General features: G+C 36.7%; 1 protein-coding gene across 2 annotated transcripts; it reads right to left on the reverse strand.

The window, feature by feature from the left end:
- Positions 1–485: 485 nt before the first annotated feature.
- LOC120077849 lies at positions 486–14,453 on the reverse strand. Of its 2 annotated transcripts, XM_039031924.1 has the most exons (4): positions 12,619–14,453; positions 9,975–10,108; positions 9,755–9,882; positions 486–738 (listed from the first exon to the last, which is right to left on the reverse strand). In XM_039031924.1, exons 1-2 carry the CDS (start codon positions 14,172–14,174, stop codon positions 10,102–10,104), a joined length of 1,563 nt encoding a protein of 520 aa, XP_038887852.1. In that variant the 5' UTR covers positions 14,175–14,453; the 3' UTR covers positions 486–738; positions 9,755–9,882; positions 9,975–10,101. The 2 variants fall into 2 exon arrangements, with proteins under 2 accessions (XP_038887852.1, XP_038887853.1); XM_039031925.1 differs by lacking the exons at positions 9,755–9,882; positions 9,975–10,108 and having other exon boundaries at positions 12,619–14,451.
- Positions 14,454–21,800: the final 7,347 nt, after the last annotated feature.

Raw genomic sequence — 21,800 nt, forward strand, 5'->3', positions numbered from 1 at the left:
ATTACTAACTATTTTTAAGTCTTAAATAGATTTTAATTAATACTTTTCTTATCGATATTAATATTATCTTATCTTTCAAAAAAAATATTTGTATTATCTTACCTATTTAATATAAATTTTTATCATCAATTATAAATATTCTGATTAATGTATACTTCTTTAATTATTCAGATATAAAGTTAAAATGTTTGATCAACATTACTTTAAATCAATGTTTAATGTAAAAAAAAATGTTTATTTTTATTTGAATTTATTTATTAATTAATTGTAACATTAAGTTAAACCATACTAATGTCAATTATAATTACATCAAAATTGTTTAATTAAAATTTACCAGTAAAAGACGTAACATATTATGTTGAGACTATACTTTTTAATTAAGTGATACAGATTATTAATACTGTTGCATATATCTTTAAAATTCAATTTCGATTTTTATATACAAAATTAATGAAAACAAACATAGACATTTTTCTAACCTACGATTTCAAACAATTTGGCAATTGCATTTTATTTTTAACAAAAGAGCTAGAAACCAATCAAGAAGTCGAACAATTTTTTTTTGTTTTTATTAAGGTACAAACTCAAGGCTTTCTTGACCAAATACACTCCCGTATCACAATACTTTTCTCGCACTAACAACAACATCGCCCATGTTTCTCTCTCCAAGCCTTCATATTCACATTGTCCCTTTCCCTTTGCACAAATGTTCTCGTGGCAATCCTTGTTTCCCCTTACCTGTTAATATGAGCTTCATATTATTACATTGTAACAGCAACTATAAAACAGGGGAGACGACATTTTTGAACATTCTTCTCATGACTGTCTTTGCAAATTGGAACTAATAATCTCAGTTAACAAGTCTAAATGCCTCTAAATAACTAACAAACATGAAAATTGAGATAATATATCATCCAAGGCACATTTAAATTTAAAGGGAATGAAAGTTCAGCAAGCGGATTAAAGAGCATCTGATCGAACAAAAGGAAAATAATGGAACATATATGTTTCAGACGACGCAATCAAGTACAGTTTCTGGTTATAGAATAGTAGAGCCAAATTGGATTCATCGTTAAAAGAATACTGCTCGTAAGCAAAACAATTTACTAGTGACAAATTCCCATATCTAAGCCTTCTATGCCTTGAAAATCAGCCATCAACGTGAAATCCCCTGTTATACTACTCAAGCTGACCCTTCCCAAAATTTCCTAAAATTTCATATAGCAAGAAGAGTAAGGAGAGATATGTACCACGAAGCCTTTCATTACTGAATTATACTTTCTTTTCCATGGGTTCATTCCGCTAAACAAACTCAAAATAGAGATAGATTACTGAACTAATCTTGTCACCAAGAAGAACAAAATCTTCCTTATTAGGAAATCTCATATGTTTGCAAGCTCTATCGGATCTCCCCATCAATGCCCTTTGGATCTCTCACAATATTTATATCCCTAGTATAGGTGCTACAAAAATTCACCACTATAAAGATCAGATTGTGTGTTCGTTCTTGACATGGATGCGTCATACCATCATGCGTCTTTGAAGAACATATTTGTGTGAGATTTTCCATATAATAAATTTGACCTTTGGGTAAGAATCTTTCCAAATAGCTTTGGTCAATGAGAAGCCACCCAATCAAATAGGTAGGTGTGTCATATTTCCCTTCGCTGAGCTTCTCCATAGGGTGTATTTTTCAAATGATAATAACACCACACCCATTTTTCTAGGAGAGCATTGTTTTTGTCTTTTCAGTGTATGCCCAGTCCACCTTTTTCCAAAGGGAAGATGATGTTGCTCCATTTGACAAGGTTGCAATGGCGGCGCCTGGCTGAATTTATAGGGCTTCTCCACAGTTCGTGCAACCTTGCTTGGCATTCTGAAAAGTGAGAGATAATAGTAGGTTGAACAGACTGGCATGTACGAGAGAGTGTCTCCCCTATGATTAGCGCCCCATTTGGGACCACTTCTTCAGTGCATTTGGCCTTTAGACAGACTATCACAAATCTTCTAATGATACAATTGAGTTTCCCATTCATTTGCCGGTCTAGAGGAAAGAAAGTTCTTTGGTAAATTGGGGTGTGTGCTTTGTTATGAGGTATTTGGGCCAACAGAAAGGACTGACTTTTAGTATGCCCTTGTATTGTTCCATTGTTCTCAATGAAAGTTGGTCTTTTAATATATATATAAATAAATAATTAGTGCCCCAAGTAGAAAGTTTTCCCTCGGATCTTTTCAATAATAGGAATCCAAAAACTAGTGCCATTTGGAGCTGCATGAAGAGGCTTCAATCAGAATCGACATAAATGGCAAGTAATTCAGATTTTGGGAGGTCTATGTTGAGTCTAGAAGAATTTGAGGCAACCACCTTTAAGAGGTTTTTAAGAGGTTGCTCGTTATAAAAAATGGAGAGAAGAATGGGGTCGTCGGCAAATTGTAAGTAGTTAATACAAACATCACCTTTACCAACTGAAAAACCTTTTAACGCTGCTATCTTCTCCATCTTTACAGAGCAAACGACCAAGGCTGTCCATTAGCATAATGAAAAAGAAAAGAGAATAAAGGGTGTTCCAAGATATTTTTAAGACGAGAATCATAAATGCAAGCCTAAACGACACATAACATTTGCCTCATCCCAGAAGGTGATACCATTTGATGGGAGACTATAAAGCAATTAGTCTCATCTCTTGCCTCGACAAGATCATTGCCATTTTTTTTCTAAAGAAATAGAAAATAGTTTTCATGGAGAAAAAAAATTAAAGAATATACAAAGGAAGGGAGCCCCAGTAAAGAAATGAACTCCAACTATACAAGATCCTATAGAATAGTTACAAAAGATCTTCAAGATTGAAACCCATAGAAAAATATATTATCTGACTGACCAAACATCACGAGCATCCCTCTCCATCCCTCGAAAGTTTAAACACTCTATTGCTTCGTTCGCCCCAAAGAACCCAAAAAATAGCGAATGCCTTGACAAGCCACAAATAACAACCTTTCTCACAAAAGCGTGGATGGAGCAAAAACTCCCAAATCATAACACTGATATCTCTTTGTCGAGCAAACAAGAAACCAAACGTCTGAAAAAAAATAATCCCATGGATCTCACAAACTTACAACTCTAGAGAATATGGTCCAAGTCTTCCTCCACCTTTTGATAGAGAATACAACAAAATGGCCCAACTAGTGAAAGCAAATTCCTCACAACGACCATGTACACTTCCCAAGTAAAAAACTTCATTGTCCTCGGAATCGTAATCCTCCAAATAACAAAAAAGACTGATTTGCCTACAAAAGGACCAATCAAAAAATGATAAAAAGATTTACACGAAAAAAAAAACCCTTCAAAGGATTGGGACTCCACAAACCCCAATCACTTCTCCCAACCCTAAAGGAATACTCCTCAAGCAAAGACCAAAGATAGCCCATATTTGCCGCTTCCCTATCAGATAAAGAACGACATAACCCAAACAAGAAGGAACAAGAACTCCCCAACCAAACAAGAAACTAAGCTACCATATGATTTTTAAGGGAGGAAAGATGATAAAGACGAGAAAATAAGGAGTAAAGGGATCTGTCCCTCCACTGGTCGTCCTAAAAATAAGTCTCCTTCCAGTCAACCATCACACAATGAACAAAGGTAGAAAAAGAAGGAAGCTCCTTGGAAATATCCTTCCACAATTCCAGTAAGTGCCTTAAACCCCACTCAATAGCCACTCGAAAGGATGAATACTTACTAGCAATGACCCTGTGCCAAGAAGAATTGTGTAAAGGAGGAAGCGCCAAAGTCATTTGGCTAACATTTTGTTGCAAATCCTTAAACTCCCAATTCCTAGCCACCCCAAGAAACCAGCCTCTCAATGATCTCCCATCTGACCAAGTGCGTCCCTTTTCCTTTACCTTCATGCAGAACTCCCCCAAGAAACCAGCCTCTCAATGATCTCCCATCTGACTAAGTGGGTCCCTTTTCCTTTACCTTCATCCACCCCCTTCAAAAAGAAAGTTGTGCATGAGCTTCTCCAAGATTATAACTAGAGTTAGAAAAGGCTTAAAAGAGAACCCTCCATCATATCAAAGTACCAATGATGAATAATAGATGACTGCTGATGAAGTGATGGAAGAGTGTATTATAAAGAAGAAGGGCATTGTGGTTAAATTTGATATTGGAAGACATTCGACAAAGTTGATTGGAAGTTTCTCGATATGATCCTTATCTTTAGAGAAAACAATATTTTCATTGAAATAATGGGAAGTGTCTAATGTTAAAAAATACATGTAGCCCAAGAAGGGAAAGAAAATAAAAGGCGTACAAAACATAGGAAAGCGAAGATAAGGCTTGTAGAGGATAAATAAAATCTTTCCAATTGAGGCACAAGTCTTGAATAGAGAACTAGAGAAGTTTGCATAATGGTTAGAAAGAGAACACCAAGTGGAAGCTTTCAGATGAGCTAAACTGATCCAGTCTAACCAAGGAAGAGATTTATTGTGAAAGATCCTTCGACTCCTCTCAAGCCATATTTTGAGCTTTCACTATGTTTGACCACAAAAGCTTTGACTTTAATGCCAAAGAAGGGCCACCAACAAATGGAGAAGGACCAAGATTTCTGGCTCAATATCTCTAAATTGGAGAAGTACCTACCTCATTTCTGGAAAGAATAATGATCAACGTTGTTTTCTCTTCTTGGCTGCCAAAAATCGATGAAAAAAAGCTGAAATTTTCATCCCATTCAATTTTCATTTTTGGACCAAATTTCATTCTTCAAACATATATGATCCTTTGATTTCTCCTTTGACAACAAGATGAATATGAAGTTAGAAGGAGAATAATTCGTTTGCTTCTGATTTAGCATAAAAAAACTGAGTTCTGCAATAAAACTTTTCTTCCAATGATTATTCCTTGAAAGGGAAATGATCTAAAAAATGCGAGCTAGTGTTGAAACTCTAGAACATTGAGCAAACAATCTCGAACTTCAAAAACAATTAACCGATCAATGAGAGAAGGGAAAGATTCATCACCCATCCTGGAAGTGTATTTACCATTAGAAAACCCAGTGTCTTCAATAAATTTATTGAACTTTCTCATTCCTTATGTTTGTCTTCCCAACAACGATCTTTCATGAGTCCATTTAGTGATGTTAAAATTGCCACCACCACACCATAGACCAGAAACATAATAAGACAGAGAAAACAGTCTCCAAAGATGTTTCTGCTCCCTATATTCAGTAGAACCATAAGTTATCCAACAGGCCTTTTTTGCAAATTAGTAAAAAGTTAAGCTAATAAAGTATACCCTCCTTTTTACGAATTCAATAGCTGAAACCTTGCCTTTCATCCCACATTAATAAAAGGCCACCTAATTTGCCAAAGGATTAAACATGAATCCAACCAATTTCCCTAGAGCTCCATAAAGATTTGATAAACAAAGGTCAAAATATTATCTTTTTTATTCTTGAATAAGAACCAAATCAAGACATTGATTCTGGAGAACTCTTCTTGGTGCTACACATTTAGATTTATCTCCAAGACCACGAGTATTCCATGATATAGTTTTCATTGCTTATTCAAACAAGGAGGCTGCTATTAGGTGGACACATAACGAGTTTCAGGAGGGATCTGCCTCAATTACAATCCACAAAGTTTCAACAATATAAGCAAATTTACTTGGTATTCGAGAAGAGGTAAAAAATTCAGTTTCTGGACTCTTTTGACTTCTGCACATACTGTTGGTCAAACCCACCCGAATATAGAGATTCAAAGGCCTCCACAAATTGCTCATCGTTTTATTTTTCCAGAATGTATCCTAATTTTTGGCCTAATTCCTTCAAACCTTTCTATGTAGATTTTTTATTCAAATTGTCATATTATCCCATGCAAATTGTTGGCCGTAACTATTCAATATCCTTACAAAAAATTAATCGTATCGGAGCATTTCCGTGGTCAAATCCATTTTGAATTTGATAAATGCATTGCTTGTGAAGTATGATGGTTCTGTTTCTCAATCTTTCTTCAAAAGATTTTTATCCATCCACTTGATATTTTGAAAATGGGTTAAGTATTTTCAAATTATAAGACTTTTAAAAGAAAGAACCTTGGTAACTATTAATTAATTACTTACTATTAATATTAGCTGTGCAGCAATTGCTTCTTAATCGTAAAATACTTGCACAAATCGCTATATTAAATAGATATCTTTATATGATTTCCAAAACTAATTATTTATTTCTTTCTATTTTTTTATTTTATTAATTTACTATCAATTACTAGTTCCAAAGGAATATGGTATGAGTCCTAACTACTTGCATTAACTTACTCTTTACGAATCCAAACATGATTGGAAGTCACCTGGAGGAGGGCTGGAACATCATTTAAGAAACTGTTTGCTGGAGTCAGAATTATAAATGATTGAAGAAATACCTTGGAACGTTATGTTGTCTGCTACATAATTGAGGACTATGTAAAGGTTGATAGGGAAGCAAAATTGAAGAACATTCTTCCTCTGCCTTGTCATGATTACCCCTCGATTTTAGGGAGTTCTTTTTTCTCAGTATGATGAGAGGGGAGGGCCTTTTTAATTCTCCCATTTATGTCCTTATAATTGAAAGCAAACATTAGGGAACATTTTCCTTAGGGAAAAGGTGTTGTAGCATCAAAGTAATCAGGGGCCTATTGTACTTTTTGTTGCTTCGTGATGTCATCCAAGGAATGAGAAAGAGGAGAAATTAAATAACCAATAGGCCGTGAAGGATTAACCATTGTCATCCTTTGAGAAATAAAAGTGTCAGATGAATGTATAGAAGGCAGCAAAACCATGTTCACGCCAGGAAGTTGCTTAGCTAAGGTATTTAATAATAAAGCAAGATAGATGGGAATTTCCTTATTAATAGAGGCTCACAAATCAGATACTTCCATTGACGACTATCTGCACTAAAGGCTGAGGAACATTGTCTGTATCAATCAAAATTCTCATTGATACTCAGAATAGAGTGATTATTAGATGGCTTTTCCTGAACCTTAGTAATCTCAAGAGGCCCCTCCTTTGATACTAAATCATTGGCTAAGATAGAATCTGAAACGTTTTGATTAAAGTTAGTTTGTAGTACAAAAACTAGATCATTAATGTTGCATCCATTTTCAACATTTATACTTGAATACTGAGAATCTGAAAAACCCTCATCTCCCATAGCTTGAGTCATTCATTAAGAGCATTCGAAAGGTCTACTACATATGGAAGGATAGAGAAGCATCTCCAAATCAAATAATGAAACCAAAGCTCTTATTCTTAATCTCAATATTTCCTGGAAGAAATCCACAGAGATCTTTTGTAACTCCAACTTTTGCAGAAGAACCAATCAAGGAGATTAAGAGTTTGAGAGGATATACTGACTAAGACCCCTGATTGTTTACCAATTACCTCAAAGACGTGTCTCTTCCGATAAATAAGAGGTCAATTGGTAATCGAGATCCAACCACCATAACTTTGGATGACTTCTTGCAAAGAGTGTCTCTATTGATCAATTTTCCAATTTTAAATGATCTCATATTAATTTCCATTTTCCATTGAACTGAAATCCTGAATCATTGTCGCCAAACTTCAGTATTGTCCTATCAACTAAAATAGGTGATGATGTTAGGAACCAAAGTAGTATAAGATGCCTTTGTCCCACATTGGTTAGAATGGGATGACCAATGTGGTACTTAAGTGGTTGGGCTCTCCTACCCCAATAGCTAGCTTTTGAGGTATGGTTCTCCAAGGTGCTTAAGTACCAAAAAATGGTATCAAAGTCGGTTATTGACGTTCTGGAGTGGATCCGACAAAGAGTTCTGACTGGGTGTGGCTGAGTGAAGTACTGCCAGAGTAGCCGTCGGGATGAGGATGGACTATTATTAGGAACCAAGGTAGTATGGGATATCTTTGTCCCACATTGGTTAGAATGGGATGACCAATGTCATAGTTAAGTGGTTTGGCTCAGCTATTGGGGTGTAGTTCTCCAAGGTGCTTAAGTACCTAACAGATAATTACTCTTGCTTGAAAATAAAATTCAAGTGTACAATGGAATTCTAACCACGAGTTGTGCACACGAAGTCTTTAATACCACAAAGTTCTTGTTAAAATCAACTGCTACCACATTTTTTATTTTATACCCAAGGTCCCAAACTGAGCTTGAACAATAGAATTTTCTTCAAATGATGACAGAGTGAGCCTAACCTTTAATGGCTGTAAGACTGCAGTTTTTCTACATCAGCATTACTTCAACTGGAATTCATCTTAGATTTGTCCTAGATTTGGCCACTTTCTGATCATCCAACAAACAAGAATTATCATGAGCCATCAGCTGCTTAGAGGAGTTCTTCAAGGAAGATTCATCTTAATCCAACTCACTTCAGCCGAAAATCTCCAATCAACCCCCAAATGACAAGCCCACCCTTTCTTGTTTAAACCAATTGGAACACACAGAAGCTTTTTTCCCATCAGTGAGTGGCCAGACTGAACATTTAAGAGACCACCCTTGTTGAGTACAAAAACTTAAAAGACTAAATTATTTAAGAAGAATAGGGATTAATTGGGTAATTAGATAATATTCTAAGTTAATTCCCTTTCTACCCCCACTTATAATAAAACTCTATAAATAGGAACCTTCCCCTCTAGTATCAAACACATTATTCATTCTAATACAAGATTCACAATCTTGGTTCTCAGATATTTCTCTCCTTTTATCTCTTAGGCTACATCAAATAGGTATCAGAGCATCTGATTTGGGCCAAGCTAACTGCCGCCGGTGAAAGTCTAGAAAACTCTTAGCGATGCCGATAACAAGAGGGAGCTTCTTGAGTTGTGCTCGTTTCCAGACAATACATCTAATTAGGGAAAACCTTTGAAATTCCAAAAAAGAGGGAGGAAACCAAAGATTTATCAAGATTTTGCAAGAATGGACTATTATCAAAGGGGACGTCCAAGAAAAAAATCAGTAGTTGGTATAGGCAAGAAAATCATTTTTACTTCAAAAAATAATACTGGAATTCTTACTCAAGTGATTCAGAAAAAAAAATTCCACATACTAATTTTGCCCATACTCGATTTTCTCAAAGAACCTATCGTTGTCCACATAGGAATTTTGATTCTAGTAATTCTAGTGACTCCAATGAAGTTTCTAAGGTAGTTTGGGATAGAATAAGAAGGTAACAATATCGAAAAAGGACCTAAAGATCCAATCAAACCCATTTTTCAAGAAATCAATGTAAAGAATGGAAGTTAGATGAATTAAAGAATCATAAAAAATAATCAAAAATGGATTTTTACAACCCAAGAAGAATGTTCATGACTCAAAATTACTCTTTTGATTATGAAACACGATCAAGAAAGGTTGATTCAAGAAGATCAATGGATGAGTCCTATGCCCACTATGAGATTAAAACATATTCAAACATCCATCAAAATAACTACTTTGATCTTGTAGCATTGGAGGAAATAAAAAAAATAACAAAAGAAATCCAACGTTCATTAGGGAAAATGAATCAACATATTGATCAACTATCAATTCATTTGCAAGAATTCAAGAACGGATTGATTTCATATATCGAAGAAAAACAAAGGTATCATGGTTGAAAAATTTTCAAATAGAAAATCTTGAAGATAAAATTGAAGAAAAACAAGAATTTGAAGATGTTGATTTATAAATAGTAGCAAGTGAAGAAAAATCCAACAAAGAAGATGAAAAAGAAGTATCTAACACCAAGCAAGAATTGAACAAGAACTCACTTTTGTTTACATCAAAGAAATCCATCTTCGTTCCAAATGCCTTCGTAACCTAGCAAAGGCACCAAAGGCCGAGAAGAAGCCCGCTGAGAAGAAGCCAGCGGCGGAGGAGAAGAAGGCCGAGAAAGCTCCTGCGGAGAAGAAACCAAGAGCCAAGAAGAAGCTTCCCAAGGACGCCTCCGATAAGAAAAAGAAGAGAGCTAAGAAGAGCATTGAGACTTACAAGATCTACATCTTCAAAGTCCTCAAGCAAGTTCATCCTGATATTGGAATCTCCAGCAAAGACATGGGGATTATGAACAGTTTCATCGACGATATTTTTGAGAAACTTGCTCAGGAATCCTCTAAGCTCACTCGCTACAACAAGCAAGAATTGAACAAGAATGACACACTAATTGCGGTGGAAATGGATCACCAAACTGTCAAAGAACTTGAATCGAATAATAAAGAAGACGCCATTCTTGAACGATTCTCTTTGGAAGGTGCTTTTTTGTGATTTTTGAATACAGTTTTGAATGAGCTTGAAGGAAACATCTTTTTTGGATTTATGGCCGATGAAGAAGTTCATTTTTGGTGGCAGTATTGGATTTTTTGTCTCGAATTTATACCTTTGATCATAATATTTTTGTTCAAAATGTAGGAGGTTGGTTTGGTCATACTCCATTGAACAAGTTTATTTCATTCCTTGTTTGTTTCATAAATTTTTTCTTTTTAAAACTCGAGGACGAGTTTTCTTTTAGGAGGGGTAGAATGATGTAAGAAGAATAGGGATTAATTGGGTAATTAGATAATATTCTAGGTTAATTCCCTTTTTACCCCCACTTGTAATAAACTCTATGAATACGAACATTTCCCTCTTGTATCAAACACATTATTCATTCTAATAAAATATTCACAATCTTGGTTCTTGGAGATTTTTCTCCTTTTATCATTTAGGCTACATCACTGAAGTACCAAACAAATCTCTAGATCATTGGTTGTCCGTCCTAGGGACACCCGAGATATGATCGAGGAGTTCCTTCTCACCCATCTTTTTGCAATAAGGGTCGTGTCTTGTGGTTGGCAGGAGTATGAGCTATCGTGTAGAATCTTTGGGGTGAAAAAGGAACAATAGAATATTTAGAGGATTGGTAAAGAGCTTAGCAATGTTTGTCCCTCAATTATTATTATGGAAAGGAGACAGGACTTAAAAGATACTAATGCTCGGATTACAAAGAAATTGAAATAAGAATAGAAAAACTGAGAATACAAAATAAGCATACGAAAGAGTGCAAAAAATAAAACTAATCAAAGAAAATAAAAGCATATCAAATCAAACATATATCTTGCACCAGGAGGAACACCAAGAGAGAGCACCAAGAGAGAAGTTTGTCCCCTTATTATGCTTCATGTTTCTTTGAGGACTTCACGGGTGATTTATTTTGAACCTTTAATGAAGCCTGTCTTAATGGTTTCCACACTACAGAGAAAAACTATAAAAAAAAAAAAAAACACTAAACAATAGTAGAATCATGGGAATTGGTAAAATTAAGGAGAATAATGAAGCACTCCTTTTGAAGTGGAAATGGCTTCACGGGTAATTTATTTTGAAGACGAACTTATTTTGAAATAAATCAACCGTGAAGCCATTTCCACTTCAAAAGGAGTGCTTCATTATTCTCCTTAATTTTACCAATTCCCATGATTCTACTAGTGTTTAGTGTTTTTTTTTTATAGTTTCTTTTTTTGTTTCCACATTTTTCTTTGAAAATGTATCCTTGATTTTAAAAAAAAAAAAAAAACAAATATTCAAATGCAATCTCCCTCCCTCATCTCTCGACTAATCTCACGAGTCACGGAACAATCCACCTAGTCCAAAAATATTTGGGTAATTAGAAAATTCGTAAGACATTAAATCCTAGATAGACGGTCATCATGGATTGAACAGTTGAACTCATTCCCTGTATGCCCTTTATTATTATACTGAAGGCCCTATGACCATTAGGCAGACCCATGATGGTTTCATTGGTTAGATAAGTTTGATTTCCAATTTCTTGCAACATTTTTCCTAATATTTTGTGAAGTTTGCACATGCTCCAAGACCTAAACTTTGAGACATCAAAGGTTTTCTATATTAAGCTCACTCAAAGATCCGACGTGATCTCTAGGTAGATGTTACTAAGAGACCACAAGCCTTAGCCAACAAAGTTTCCCCTTGGGAGCTGGCAACTCTTTTTCTATTATTCATTCCTTTGTCTTTTCAACCTAAAATGCCATTTCATTCATCTATTACGGAGTGTGTTTAATTCTCATAAAATTGTAATCCCTCAACATCACCTACTATTCATATTGATTTTACACAATTTCCATGATAGTTTTAAAGAATATCATCAAGTTAAAAGGAAGTTGTATTTGTCAGGCATGAGGAGAGATATGAACAGTTTGTGGGAGAGTGTACAACCTTCCAACAACAGTTAGCTAGCTATATGAACCGTGGCAGTTTTTGCAGCCACCAAAAATCCCTGTACTGAGTAGAGGAGGATGTATCAATAAATTTTGTGGAGGGACCCTACTGATTGAGAGGTTGAAAGTGATTTGATTTTGGTGGTACTGGACTATTAATGTATGCTCATTGCATTGCACCAGAAGCAACCATTTACAATACAGATAGTACTCATCACAAATCATATATTGAATTTGAAGCAAATTTTAATGGAAAGAGGTGAAACATTGACACAGTACTTCTACCCTGAGTTTTTAGCATTGTGCCCCGCTTGGGAGATAAGCTCGTGTAACCAAGCTTAGCGCACTACCTCCAATGTTGTCAGTTTATATATATATATAGGGAACCTTAAATAATCAGCTGTGGAAAAAAGCATGATGCTTACCTGCTTCCTTGGTTACTGACTTCTTGAACTGCATTCACACCCAGGCCAGAAGCTTGCAGAGGAACAGCACAGCATCCAAATGAGGCATTTGAAATTACTGGAAAATTTTCAGTACTACTAATTACAATTGCTGCAGAGGATGATGGAACACCCATGCACATTCCATCAACAAGAATTTTAGGATTGCAATCAGGCATTCTCTTCAATCTTGAATTTCGCTTGCTATACTTCAAGAGGTAACGCTTCGTTGTATCTCTCCTCCTATACTTAAAGAAATAGTGATAGGGCTTGGCAATGCATCTCTCATCCCTGGGTAGATCATACTTTTCTTGTGTGAGTGACAGTTGAGATTCAGAGCATAACCTGTCGTGATTGCAACCGGCATTGGTCAATTTAATTGAGCTGCTCCTCATTTCTTTTTTTGAAGGCAGTTCCACATTCACAGACTCAGAATCACACTTTACTGGGCAAACATTGCCCTTTACACACATCGGATCTTTACCTGCGGATTCTAAATGATTAATTTCTAATGGTGAGACATGATCTTTAGCCGTGACTGAAGGTTCAGAAGCAGTATTATCAGGAGAATTGCATATATTGTCATTTACCAAAACTGGGGGTGCTTTAAAGAAATCAAACTCCCCACTAAACAGTGCTCCTACAGATGTCTCGCCATCATCCACCCTCATATTCTCAAAATCCATGTAGTTTGAGTTCGTTGAGCACAAATTCTTGGAAAATCTTGGAGAACTGTTCATAGCTCGGTGCAACTGAATTGCCAACTCTGCATCCTCAGCAGAGTCCCCAGATTCTTTGGCAGCACTTTCATCCCTTTGGGCAACCAAATTTAAGGCATCACTTGCCAAAGCGGAAGCCCTCCTAGCCACAGCAGCCTTTTTCAGCGCCTGTTCCCTAGCTCTAACCGCAGCATCAACTTTCTTCTCCACCAAACAATTTGCATCCTTCACTATTGCACTCAAAGATTTGCAGTTTCCGCTAGTTGAGACCTTAGAACTCCGCAAATCGGAAACATGGATATTCTTTCTCCTAATTTTCCTACTTCTCAATACCGCCCTCGCTGTCACAATCGGTTTAGGAACCCAACAATCAATACAAACAGAAAACTCAGAACCCGAAGAGGAATACGACCAAGGAGCAACTCTACTATACTGAGAAAAACATTCTCTATGAACCCGACGGTTACACTCACAGCAATTAAAAGAATCGCCTCCCGAGTCAGCAAAACAGTAAGAACAAACCTGGGAAGATTCGACAAGAGAGAAACACTTCTTACAAAGAAGAACAATCCGCCACTCGCTGTAGAGGGAATTGAGCCTCGAATGACCGTCAACAGCATCAATACGAAATCCACAAGCATGACATTCGGAAAAATTAGGCAAATCCCGAGTTTTCTTTTCCGGCTTTGCGATTAGAGTTGGGTTGAGAGGGGCAGAAGAGGAAGAAGAAAGAGAAGGTGGGGGTGGTGGGGTTGGCGGTAATCGTCGTCTAACGAAGGTTTTGTGCTCTTTCTTTACAATTGGAATAGCGGATTCCATGGAAGCACTATGTATGAATTGAATTGCGAGGAATTCATGGACATGGGATTAATCGGGAGCAGAGATTTAGGGTTTATAGCAACAAATAGTTGTTGAAATTGGGTTTTGCCATACTGTGAAACAGACGGTGAAGAATTGTCGATTGGAGAATGGCGAAGGTTGGGGCCCTTTGTCGCTTGGTGAAGTCGGCCTCGGCTCTATTCTTCACTATTGCTGTGGGCATAACAATCCTACTGCTTCTTGGATTTAAGCATTGTCCTTTACTGCCTCTTCCATGGTTTTTCTTCTTTTTTTTTTTTTTTTTTTCTTTTTTAATCATCTTTCATGTGGATTTTGTTGGAAAAGTTAAAATTTGGAGGATTTTCCAACACAATAACTTTTTAAACTTTTGGTAGATGTGACCGAGTCTTTTTTTTCAAATCATTTTTTTCTTGATATTTTAACTCAAATTTTCATTTTTGCTCTCGTTCTTATTTACATTTTAACTCACTTTCGTATGTTATCATCAGATGTTGCACATTATTATAGGAAGAAGAAACTACTTTATTTGATACCTTATCGTTACTAAAGACCATCTTATCATGTATATTAAAAGGAAAAAAATGGAAAACGATGCAAATTGAAGGCCACATCGGAGTACTTGAGATACGTATTGTTTCATCATGAGGAAAAGGAAGAAAAAAAGCTAATTGAAGGCCCCAAAAAAAGGGGTACTTGGAGTATTTTGGTATAGAACAATGGAGCCCAGGATCAAGAGCCAAGAAGCTTTCATAAGCCATTACTTTCTCATGTTCAAGTTTTGGAAAAGTTGGTAGACATGGAGAAAGAGGGAGAATTAAGCTATTTTACTAAGCATTTGAAGGGTGGGAGCTTCAAGGAGGGCTTCATTGAATGAATATTCGAGATGAATTTGAATTGCATTCAACCAACTGGAGTGAAGTTGAATTCAAAAGTTACTTTAAATTTTAGGTCAAATTGTAAATTTGGTTCCTATGATTTGAAAAAAAAAGTTAAAATTCAATCATTTTATCTCTTCCTGTACACACCGCGGGATGAGGTAAGGAGGTGAACAATGTCCTTGATGACATTGTGCAGGCAAGTTTGACCGCCTGCAGAGGTGTGGATTGCGGTAATCGTGAGAAATTTCTTTCAATCAGCATCTCTAAAGTCTATGTTTAATTGCTTTCTTTATTGCTTTATGCATTACGTTATTTATTGTTTTCTTAAACTAGCTTTTATTGCTTTATGAATTTACTTTTCATTTAATTCAATTGTGTTAATTTTCGTGCTTTGTTCAATTTCCTTACTTTTCTGCATTAATTGCGTTGTTCTTAAATTTTTGTGAATGATTTTTTAAAAGAAAGTGAATACCGCAAAGTCCTAGCGACTTGTGTTGATAAAAATAATAATAAAATAATAATAATAATAAATAATAAAATACATTCGGTATGCATTGCGATGATGGGTACATCTTGTGCCAACAAGATACACTTTGCGTCCATCCTACCCAAATGCATTGTGCTGAGGGGTGTGTTGCGCTCACATTTATTTTGCGCCCATCTTTATCAAAAAAGCACTATGTCGAGGTAGTGTTGCGCCAGTAGAAATACCGTGCACCCGTCCTCCAAAAATGCATTGAGTTAAGGGGTGTGTTGCACTGATACATGCGTTGTTGCCCGTCCTCTGCAAATATGCATTTGCATTAATGGATGCATTGCGTTAATCTTTAGCCTTGCGCCCATCCGAATAAAACACAAAAGATAAAATTCTTTTTGCAAAAAAAGTAGTCCCATCGTTTGGGCTTCCAAGGAAATGATGACTTAGCAGATGAAAGGACGTACTTCTCTACTAATTCATAAATGTGAGAAGCGCGGCGACAGGCATTTTGAATACCTCGAAGGCTGCCACCGCAAAATTTGCGTTGGGCCTATCAAGGCCCAGCCTATAAATTTTGTCCTTCTCCATCTTAGGTCGTCTACTTGAATCTTTTGTGAAAACGAAACCCTAGCAAATCCTCTGCATACCCAGACATTCAAACTTTCTTCCTAAACCCTAAGAGCTTTCCCAACTCTTTCACTCATTACAGCCATGGCCGATCAATCTTCCCATTCATCCTCTTTACCCTCATCACCTTCACCAGCCCAAATCACTACAAGAGAGGCGACATTCCTCGCAGCAAGCTGCCGCCTCACCGCCCAACCAAAATCCATCACATGAATCACCGAAAAACCTCGACAAAAACCTTTAGTAGCCAGACCACTCCAAATCCAAAAGGGGCAGAGCACGGAGAGTGCCCCACTCCCAACACTGTTAATTGAAAGCAAAAAGAAGAGAAGAGATGATAGAGAAGTGTTCGGGAGCATTCTGAGTAATATGGAGAAGGAGGGAGGGCTACTTGAAGTGGGAGTCGTTAATCAACCTTTGCCATCAGAAGAAGAGATGGAAGAAGCTTCGCGGAGAAGCGCCCTGGCCGTTTCGGATCCTAAGGAAACTGTTCAAATAGAATCTTATGAAGGACCCATCAGGGTTACTTTGAAAGAGGTGGAAGCGAAGAAGCTGCCTGAGACGGCTGAGGAGAAGGAGAAGAACAAAAACAAGAACAAGGAGAAAAGGGCAGAAGGAGATGAAGAAGCCCAGCTAAGGAAGGAAAAGAAAGAAAGAAAATCGAGTGAGAAGAGGGAACGCAGGCGAGAAGGGAAGCACCTGAAGAAAACGGAAGAAAAGAGAGAGAGGGTTGAAAGCCCATAAGTCGACAAAGAATCAACCACCGCAAGGGTGGATGAGGAGGTGACAATGCAACAAAGAGAATCAGCGCAACCTGAAGAGGAATCAACGCAAATAAGAATGGTTGCAACTGACGATGGAGAGGATCCAGACATCACCCCTCTTATGCAACGTCGCAAGGAAAATGTGCCGCAAAGGTCAACGAGTGACCCACAAATTTTGCAAAGTGCAGTAGAAGAAAAGGAAAGGAGAAGAAGAGAAGAAGAAGAAAAATAAGAGAAGATGTTGCGAGCACAACAAATCATCACAGAAGGCAATTTAAGAAGAAAATTACACGATGAAGAAGTGCGTCACAATAACACAATCTCGATAGAAGAAGAGAGAATAAGGCTCGAGGAAGAATAGCGCATATTGCGGGCCTTAGAGCAATTTGAAAGGGAAATGAGAGAAGAAGAAGAGGAAGAAAAGAAGAAGGAAGAAAAGGAGAATAGGCACAGAGTAAATGTTCAGCGCATTCGAGAAAAGAAGAGTAAAGAAATTGTGGAGTGGGAAAAGGAAGAACAGCGCAATGAACAGGAAAAGAGACAAAAACAAAGATCCCACCTTGCGTTGACAAAAAAGAAGGGCAAAGCAAAAGCGGAAAGCAGTGAGCCTGCATTGGCCAAAAGACACCCATCAAAGAAGAAAGAGAATGACGACCTGATGATAGAACCATTCTTTCCTGCGCCAACGCCACTACCAGATTTAATTACAAGCGTTGTGTTGGAACATGGGTGGGAAACATTCTACCAATGCCCATCCATCGTAATCCCAACGGTAGTGCGAGCTTTCTATAACGGACGACTTCATGGCACCAAAGATGCAGTGATCATGAAAGGGGAGACAGTGTCTTTCAGCGCAAAGGACATCAATGAGTTATATCAGATGAAGGACATCCCGGAGGCGTCGGATAACAAAATCATTGATGTTCCCACAAAAGAACAAATGGAGGATGCGATGAAGATATTAACACAACCGGGAAATTAGTGGTCGGTCTCCTTAAAAGGCATCAAAACCCTTGCGTCCAATAAACTCCTTCCGAAAGCGCGGCTTTGGGTATATTTGGTGAAAAGGAGACTCTCCCGATATCTCATGACAAAACAGTTTCGAGGGATAGAGTAATGGCTGCATATTGGATAACACGCAGCATTCCAATAGATATGGGCCAACTAATCGCAAAGTAGATTCGTGGTCTTGTGGGGTGTGTAAGAGGCCAGTATTTCTTTCCTTGGACAGTTTCAAGCTTATGCCTCTCATTGGGTGTGGGTATTGAAGAAGACCAAAGCCCAAGAAACAGCGCAAGGTTGACAAAGGCAAGGAAAAAGTCCAAGAGCCATCACCACAAGATCAAGTACCCTTGGAACCCTTACCTTTGATTATTCGCCCTCCAAGCCCTCCTACAGAACCCCTTTCCCCACTCCCTGAACATTTTACAAATCTCCTTCTTGCCCCTGATTCACCCAATGCATTTCCAGCAGCACCCTTCTCCCCTTCATCTCCACCGCATTTTTTTTCCTCCATCGCTGCATGTTAACGACCCACACGATTTGGGAGAAGGCACTTCTGCTCAACCCCAAAACGTTGATGATGAAACATTGCAGCAACCCACCATCACATCCCTAGCTACTGACCTTGCAGAAATGCATTCTCTTCTCTCTCATCAACAAGAATTTTTCTGCCAGCGAATAACAGAGTTACACGAGAGCCAAGTAGAGTTGCAACGCAGTGTTGCGATGACAAGGTAGATGCTGATCAACATTCAATGCAATATCTACACGATCCACCTGAACCAAAGACAAGTGGTAGAGTGCAACCATGAGTACTTCAACTTTTTGACAGCCTATCTACATGGTCCCATGGTGCCTCCGCATTTACAACAACATCTACACTTTGAAGAAACTCTTCGTGTTCCTCCACAAAATCCTCCTCTTGAGCCTCCTAAACCTCCTTCTCAATAGATCTACAATTTTTTTTTGTTGCAGTTATTCTTTCATTTTATTTCATTCATTATTTTTATGTATAAAAGCTATTTCTTGATTCTTTGTACATGCTCAAATTTTGTATTGCGATATTTGTAATTCTTTGTATACTGGGATAATTTTAATATAACTGAGTAACTATTCTTTCCGTATGCATTAGCATCTTACTTATCATCCTTTGTCAATTATTGCTATGTTCTTTATCTTATATTTTGCGTTATTAATTGTGCTACCATGATGAGTAATATGCATACCCTTAGCAACATTTCCCACACTTTGTATTTTCTAACTAACACTTAGATAATTCGTAGCAATAGCCCTTCTTTACCTTTTATCCTTTAAGACTTTACTCAAACTTTCTTTTCAAAATCTTGACTAAGTATTTGTCTATTCTGTCCAAAAAAGAACCTTGAGCATCTCTAAATTTAGGGGTGAGGAAAGTCTGAGCAGATGCGATCAAGCGGATGCGGTTATCCTTAGAAAAAATGCGTTCATCATCCATTAACAAAAAAAAAAAAATCAAACAAACTACAATGTTAGCGCAAGGAAAATTCAAAAAAAAATCCCAACCTCATAAGAGTTAAGTCGTGAAAGGAACCTGCTCGTAGTTGGATGTTCGCATGACATCCGTGGGAGCAAGCTAAAACGAATGTGGGTTTCCAAGATCGGCGCAATATGAAAAGAGAAAAATGGAAAAAAAATGAGAGAATAAGAATATAAGAGACAACTCCTGACTAGCAAAAATAAAACTTAGCTGAAAATCAAGAGTTGAAGTTGAGATTGGCACACAATCGTAGTTGGATGTTCGCATGACACCCGTGAGAACAAGCCAAAACAAAGAGTGTAATTCATGCTTGCAACAAATCTATCTAATTCACCTTTCCAAGTCAGTTTTCAAGTAGGGATGTTACGTTTCCGTCAACTTAAATATCCCAGCCTAGAAAGAACTGCGACAAAAGGTCCCTTATAGATACATTTGTTACAATGTTAATCTTTTAATTAAAAACAATTTGATCCTATTAAATCGATTACAAGATTAAACTAAATTTCTAATCGCATTAAAAATATGATCTTAGATCTATATGATTCAAATTTTAAAACTATTTTAAAAAATGAATTTAACCTAAGGTTTGCATGCAATTCTGATTTTTTGATATTAGTTTCTAAATTCATTTTTTTTATAACAATTATAAGCAAATGAAATAAATTAAAACCATATATTGCATCCATTGACATACTTAGTAAATTATAACAGCTATTAATTACCTAAGGTAATATCATGCTTCATACAATTTCATTTCATTACTAACATACAAAAAAATTATATGCTAAAGTAATGAAATTATTAATAACACACCATACAAACATATATTCATACTATATATTATAACTCTTATAATATAAATGATGTATGTATATGTTATTAATGCATACAAATATATATTATAACATTTATACTATATAATGCAAGAGCATGCTATATTAATCAAATTATGCAATTGTATGTATTATAACACTTATAATATAAATGATGCATGAAATTAAATGCATAACCTATGGTGGGATTTTATACTATATGGCATACAATAATAAAATTTAAATCATACATCACATGTATAATTTAAAGGCAATTAATGGACCTGGATTGGACACCTAAAACTAAATAAATTTAACTATTGCAAATTAATAGTCATCCTAACCTATGGTAGAATTTTATATTTGGCAAACATTATGCCATATAATAATAAAATTTAAATCATACATCACATGCATAATGTAAAGACAATTAATGGACTTGGATTGGACACCTAAAACTAAATAAATCTAACTATTACAAATTAATAGTCATCCGATTCGAAACACGTGAACCGGACCTTGAACCGCTCAAACCAGACCACGAACTGCTCAAACGACCCATGACCAGTCAAGAAGAACCCAAAAAACTTGAACAGGAGAACCCACGAACCGAACTGGACCAGCAAATCACGAACCGCGTGCGAACCAGAGCTAGACCGCACATCTTCTCTGTCTCAGAGCATCGTGACGCTACGGAGAATATTTTCATCCAACGCATCGCAGCGTCACGACACTAGGGCATAGCATCGTGATGCTACTGTACAGTTTCGAACTGCTTTCGAAATGCTTCTGATTTTGGCATCGTTTTCTCTAGAAATCAACTGGGAATAGCACGAGCGATTCAAGAACAGAAAATAAAAACTCAGTAACAAATTTGTGCACCAAAACATGGGCCCTTACAAAATAAATTTGTAAAAGTAAAGCGATAAACTAGATGCCCAATCCCGAAAACATCTATAACTGAAAACAACATTCATCAACAATCATCACATGAATTATATATAATGCTAAATCCCACCATTAAACTTAAAAACATTCTGAAATTTTGGAAAAAAAATGGGCCAAAAACCCCGCCCTAATACTAATTAAAGGAACCATTGAAGGTCCTTGAGCAAAAATAGGATCGAACCCAAATCCCAAAATTTGCACAACATTTTATTTATAGAGAACAAACCAAAAAATTATGCATTTAAGATAAAAATACAGCATGCTAAAAAAAATTAAGAAAAGAATAGGAAAGAGGAGACTTACCCTTGAAGATCGATTTCTTCACATTTCCTCTTCTCCAAAAATCACGAACCAAAAACATTGATTTTTCCAAATGGCCACTACCAAAATGGTTTTCCCTATATTCACCGAGATGAGAATCCATAAGTGTGTGGGCTCTGGCTTTTTGGTGAGGGAGAAAAATAATTAAGAGAGGAAGACAGATTGGGGAAACAGAGAAAAAAAATTTATAGAAGACCTCTGTAACTCTACTCCAGGAAGAAGAAGCTGAATGAAAAAAAAAAATTAACTGACTTTCCAC

Source organism: Benincasa hispida, chromosome 5, assembly GCF_009727055.1.
Source record: "Benincasa hispida cultivar B227 chromosome 5, ASM972705v1, whole genome shotgun sequence".
NCBI lineage: Eukaryota > Viridiplantae > Streptophyta > Magnoliopsida > Cucurbitales > Cucurbitaceae > Benincasa > Benincasa hispida.

What these genes read in the sequence shown, in the direction of transcription:
- LOC120077849 (XM_039031924.1), bottom strand. Translation starts at nt 14,174, where the DNA reads ATGGAATCCGCTATTCCAATTGTAAAGAAAGAGCACAAAACCTTCGTT.